General features: G+C 44.2%; 1 protein-coding gene across 6 annotated transcripts in view; it reads left to right on the top strand.

The window, feature by feature from the left end:
- The first annotated feature begins 319 nt into the window (after positions 1-319).
- The window catches only part of ADGRG6 (adhesion G protein-coupled receptor G6), a 117,975-nt gene continuing 112,294 nt past the window's right edge, over positions 320-6,000 (top strand). For 5 of the 6 annotated variants that reach the window (XM_060753479.2, XM_067466326.1, XM_060753478.2 and 2 more), the window contains exon 1: positions 320-809. In XM_060753479.2, coding sequence (XP_060609462.1) covers positions 808-809 — 2 coding nt within the window. In that variant the 5' untranslated portion in view covers positions 320-807. Of the gene's footprint in view, positions 810-840; positions 1,058-6,000 lie in introns of those variants that run through there. The other variant, XM_060753477.2, reaches the window with a different exon arrangement.

Here is a 6,000-nt window from a genome sequence, read left to right as displayed (position 1 = left end):
TTATATTGTTTTAAAGTGGTTTTTGCACTACAAATATGATATTCATTCATGTTTTTTTTTTCAAATATAATCCAGCCCTCCAACAGTTTGAGGGACTGTGGCCTGGCCCTCTGTCTAAAACGTTTGAGGACCCCTGCTCTAGTGTGATGAGGTCCTTAAGGCTTAAAAATAGAGATGAGCACCACCCCCCAGAGTCGGACACAACTGGGCTTCATGTCAGGGGAAAACCTTTACCTTTACTATATAGCTGTAGGGTAGGTGGGCGGGGAGCCCATATCTAGCGACCCTCCCAAAGGAGCCTCACCTCGACTACCCTTGAGTCTCCCTGAAGGCGGTCCCGCAGGCCCAGGGGTGTCCCTCTTGGGGATCTCCCTGGGAGGGAAGCCCGGCGCCAGGGTTGCCTCCTCTTTCTGGCCGCTGGGCGGGAGCAGGGCGCAAAAGCAGCCTCTCCGGGGAGCTGCGCCTTTGGCTCTCAGGGAGCTGCCGCCTCCCCAACTGGGCGCCAAAGTTTTGGAAGGGGCTTTTCGCCAGAGCAGAGCAGAGGGAGGGAGGCACACGGAGCGCTGCCTCCTCCTCCTCCTCCTCCTCCTCCTCCTCTTTCTCTGCCTGGTCCCGATCAAGAGAGGCGCTCCTCGCCTGGACGGAGTTGGGGGGCTCCTTTGGAAGGGGTGCAGGTGCGCTCCTGAAGCCCTTTCCCACGAGAAACTGTGGACAAGGTCGGGGAAAAGAGGAGGAAGGAGAAGAAGGGGAAGAAGAGCGGCGCCGGCCCCCAGCAGACGATGGTGGCTTGAGCCCGACCATGCCAGCATGTAAGTTCCTCTTCTCTACTCCAGTGACTTCTCTTTCCGAGCGAGGGAAACCTCCGAAACCTCTCCGCCTCTGACTTCTCGCTTCGAGACCCTCGCTCTGATCCCTTGCCAGCCCTTGGGAGCCAAAGGAACCGGTTTTGCTTTCGCCTCTCCTTTCCACACCGTGTTTTCAGGTCCTTTTTTTCTTGAGTCAGGGATGGTGACTCTTTTCTGGGCAGAGTTGGGCCAGCAAAAGGAGAAGGAGCCAGGTAAGAGAGGCTCCGAGAGAGGCTTCCCAGCAGCAGCCCCCCCCCCCGCCCCCCCCCCCCAAAGGTCCAGATTTAATAGGTTCTTCATTCGTCTTTAATAGAAAAGCCGTGGCGGAGCAAATGATGGCATCTGTTTGCTCTTGGATCATTTCACGGCAGCAGGGAAGGTTGTGCTTTTGAAAGGAAAACTCACACATAATACCTTTCTGCTGAAACGAAGAAGCACCGTGGCTTTTAAAGTTAGTTACTGTTCTTCCAGTCCTTTGCACTTTTTGCAGCGTCGCCTGCAAGAAAGGCCTAAAGAACGGGTTGTTCTGAGTTTTCCGGGCTGTATGACCATGTTCCAGAAGCACTTTCTCCTGACGTTTCGCCTGCATCTATGGCAGGCATCCTCAGAGGTTGTGAAGTCTGTTAGAAACTAGGAAAATGAGGTTTTTGTACCTGTGAAATAATGTCCAGGGTGGGGGAAAGAACTCTTGTCTGGGTTATTGTAAGTTTTTCCGGGCTGTTTGGCCATGTTCCTCACAACCTCTGATGATGCCTGCCATAGATGCAGGTGAAACATCAGGAGAGTATGCTTCTGGAACATGGCCATACAGTCCAACGATTCTAGCCATGAAAGCCTTCCACAACTCTTGTCTGTTAGGGGTAAGTGGGAATGTTTCAATTGGCTGCCTTGATTAGCATTTAATGGCCTAGCAGTTTCAAGGTCTGGCTTCTTACTGCCTGAGGGAATCTTTTGTTGGGAGGGGATTACCTGGCCCTGATTGTTTCTTATCTGGAATTTATCTGGTTTTGAGTGTTGTTCTTTATTTACTGTCCTAATTTTAGAGTTTTTAAATACTGGCAGCCAGATTTTGTTCGTTTTCATGGTTTTCTCATTTCTGTTGAAATTGTCCAATGCTTGTGGATTTCTATGGCTTCTCTGTGTAGTCTGACATGGTAGTTGTTAGAGCGGTCCAGAATTTCTGTGTTCTCAAGCCTTCGACAATACACCCTAAGAATGGCTGCAAATCCTCTTGTGGCTTTTGTTTGAACATTTATCAGTGATTTCTCTGATTCCAGACAGCGAAAGGATACCTCATTCTAGTTACAATTTAAACTCAAAAAGCTCTAAAAGTGGAGATCTCCTCAGCAGATTTGTAACCAAGCAGAAATCACACTACCTACTCTTTCTGGCTAGAGAATTGTTCTGCCAAAAAGAGAAGAAAAGAAAAGAAGTAAGCCAGGTTCAAAGAACAGAACTCTTTCTTTTTTTTGCCCCTTCGTCCTTTTCTTGTGTTTGGTAGGCATTTATAGAGAACTTTTTCTTTTCGCTAGAGAGAAAATGTCATAATGGTCATATATGGATTATTATATCCCATATATAATCTATATAACTCTCTCGGTGTCCAGATAGATAGAGCAATAATTTACACTGTGTTGCAGTGGCCATGTAAACACATTTCTTTCTTGATGAACTGATACTTGTTATTATAACTACACACACACACACACATATATAAACAAATATAAAACTATATATTTCAGATTAGGATGTGCAGTTTTAGGGCCTCTGTTTTGGACAAGGAAGTACAAAATAATTACGATCAGATTCAGAAATAAAATATATTCTACCATTTGGGTAATGCCTCTAAAACAGTATGGGCAAACTTGGGCTTTCCATCCATTTTGGACTCCAACTCCCACAATTCCTAACAGCCTCAAGCCCCTTCCTTTCCCCGCTTGACCGCTTAAGCTGTCTGAGGTTTTCCAATCACTTTGGCAGCTCAGAACTGATACATAGTTGCTAAAAACATAAATTTTTAAAAAGAGTATTTTAATTCACCAACTCATGCAAACTAGGGTACTAGTTATGGACAATACTATTCTAGTGTAAAATGTAGAGGATTGAGTGAGTAAGATATAATAGAGAGAGGGACAGATGGAATATAATTTTTCTTCATGTCAGGAATGACTTGAGAAACTTCAAGTCACTTCTGGTATCAGAAAATTGGCCATCTGCAAGGACATTGCCCAGGGGACAGCCAGATGTTTTACCATCCTTGTGGGAGGCTTCTCTCATGTCCCCACATGGGGAACTGGAGCTGACAGAGGGAGCTCAACCCACTCTCCCTGGATTCGAACCGCTGAGCTTTTGGTCAGCAGATCTGCTGTCAAAAGAGTTTAACTCATTGTGCCACTAGGGGCTCAGGAATACTACAACAACAACAACAACAACAACATCTCCCCGGAGGGACTCAGGGCAGTTTCCAACACATATGGCAAACATTTAGTGCCAACAAAGAGATATATATCAGATTACATCAAAACAGGACACATCACAGAAAATAGAGCAGTCATTACTATAAATAAAAATTAACCAAAATTAACCAAAATACGGTAATGTTTTACAGTGGTTTAGGACAGACAGCTCTTGGAAAAGGAGTTGAATACTGGAAGGGAATGTGATTGTGGAAGATTGTGTCATCCAATTTTTATTTTCCTTTGTTTAAAAATGTCAATTTCTTTCTTCTTTCTTTGTAGTTATATTGCAGACATTGATATTGTCAATTTCATTCTTGATCATTCGTGTGACAAAGCAACATTTTAGTGTGACTAAATGATTCAGTTTATAATTTAAGTCTGCATTAAGATACAGTAATTCAGATCTCTGTTACAATTGTACACTTGTGTTAACATTTAATTTCATTTTCTTCTGAAGTGTCCTAGAGTAGCCTAAGAATTAGTGAAGTAGTTCTTTTGAAAGAGCATCTGAGGCAGCAGTTTCTTATGCTTGAATTGTATGATGTTAGGAAAAGTTATCTATGACTGTATGTACAAACTTACATGTAGATGGAAATTCCCTGCATTGAAGAACTTCGCCCCCCCCCCCCGAAATTCTCATGGTGGTTCGCGAAAAGGCCTTACTGGTGCATTATTTAAACTGTTATGTTTATTAATATCATGATTTGATCACCATTCTCAATATATCCCATATGTATGGGGGTATTGGGGTAATGATACAAAAGGTTTGCTAGGCTAGACCCTCTTTCACTCAGACTCAGCCTCCCCCGAAACTCAGCCCCCCCCGAAACCCCCCCTGAAAATTTTTTAGCCCCCCCCCCCCCCCCCCGAAACGAAATCCTGGCTACGGGCCTGTATGTGTACATACATGCATGTCAGTGCCCAGGAAAGAGGGGGATGGCAGTGAAAGCTTCTTTCCTTATTCCAGTGAGCTCCATTGCCATATCTTCCCCTGTTGCTGCTAGTGGTGGAAAAGCAGTGGTCATGACAGTTGCGGACCACTATCCCTTCTCTAATTTCCCACATTCTCAGTAACCAGTTGATGAACTGGATGAACCCTTCCAGCTTCAACAGCTATATAAGAAGGAGAGCCATATTATATTCTCAGTGAACAAATATTATGGATATTTACAGTACAGTAGTGTTAAATAGTTCTTGATAATTTTCTCTTGTTTTCCTGCAGAGGTTTTGCTTTTAAAACACCTGATCAAGGAAAACTAGTGTGGGTTCTTGTACCTTTAATGGTTGTATATAAGAGGGAATTTCAGCAAATGTTGCTTGTCAGACAACCAGTTAATAAGTTACACCTGCAGATATTTCTTCTTCTGCATAGCCATTAAAGGGGGGGAGTCTTCTCTAGTTTTCACTCTGTCAACTTTTGAATGACTATGTAATCCTCATATATGTGAGGGTTTTTTCCGTGTCTTGAGAAACTGCAAGTTGCTTCTGGTGTGAGAGAACTGGCCATTTGCAAGGCCGTTTGCCCAGGGAATGCCCAGATGTTTTACCATCTTGTGGGATGTTTATCTCATGTCCCTGCATGAGAAGCTGGAGCTGGCATATGGGAGCTCACCTCACTCCCCAGATTCAGACCACGACCTTTTGGTCAACAGTCCTGCCGGCACAAGGGTTAAGGTGGTTGATCTACTACAACCAACTTCATGCTTCATTTTCCATATTGTACTTCATTTTGATTGGACTGCAAACCAGATTAAAGGAAAGTGTGTGCATTTGAAGTAAAGGAACAATTATGCCATTTTCATGAAAGCAGTGGAAGATGTTTTAAAATGTCAGCCTAAACTCTGTTTAAGAAAATAGCTTCTGAACAGAAGGCTGGACTGATATGTCTAATTCAGCCTTGTTCCTGTTTCTATCATCAGTCTCTTTTTACAAACACACACATACACACACACACACACACACACACACGAGTTTTTCTGATTCCATCAAGCTGATGGCCAGGTCTGGAGTAGTTAGTAACAGAATGAAATGGAATGTCATTCATTTTCTCCTACAAGGATTTCTTAGTTGTATTTAGATTGATGGATATATGTATAATTTACTATAGGTCAAGTTAGCTGATGGTGTTGGTAAGACACTGCCTTCCCTTCCCTTTGTAGACTGGGACCCTTGCTCTGTGCATTTATTTATTTATTTATTTATTTGATGCACTTATTAACCGCCATTCTCAGCCCATAAGGGCGACTCATGGCGGTGTACAGTACACATAAAAGACAATTACAAAAAAGCCAGTTTCAACAACATATAAACTATACAACAATTACAGACTACACTAAAAATCCGCTTCGTCTCTTAGTGGAATCATAGCCAGTCTCATATTCCTTGTTCCATTCCAGTTCTCATTACCGTATTGTTTAGCACTTAATTAAATGCCCTCTCGAACAGCCATGTCTTAAGGCTTTTTCGAAAGGACATGAGGGAAGGCGCCTGTCTAATGTGTGCCGGGAGAGTGTTCCACAGCCGGGGGGCCACCACCGAGAAGGCCCTCTCTCTCGTCCCCGCCAGACGTGCCTGTGAGGCAGGCGGGATCGAGAGAAGGGCCTCCCCAGACGATCTCAAGGTCCTCGTGGGCTCGTAGGCCAAGATGCGGTCGGAAAGGTATTTTGGGCCGGAACCGTTTAGGGCTTTGTAGGCCA

This window comes from Anolis sagrei, chromosome 1, assembly GCF_037176765.1.
Source record: "Anolis sagrei isolate rAnoSag1 chromosome 1, rAnoSag1.mat, whole genome shotgun sequence".
NCBI lineage: Eukaryota > Metazoa > Chordata > Lepidosauria > Squamata > Dactyloidae > Anolis > Anolis sagrei.
The sequence above is the reverse complement of the archived record's forward strand: the minus strand, read 5'-3'. Positions and strand labels throughout refer to the sequence as shown.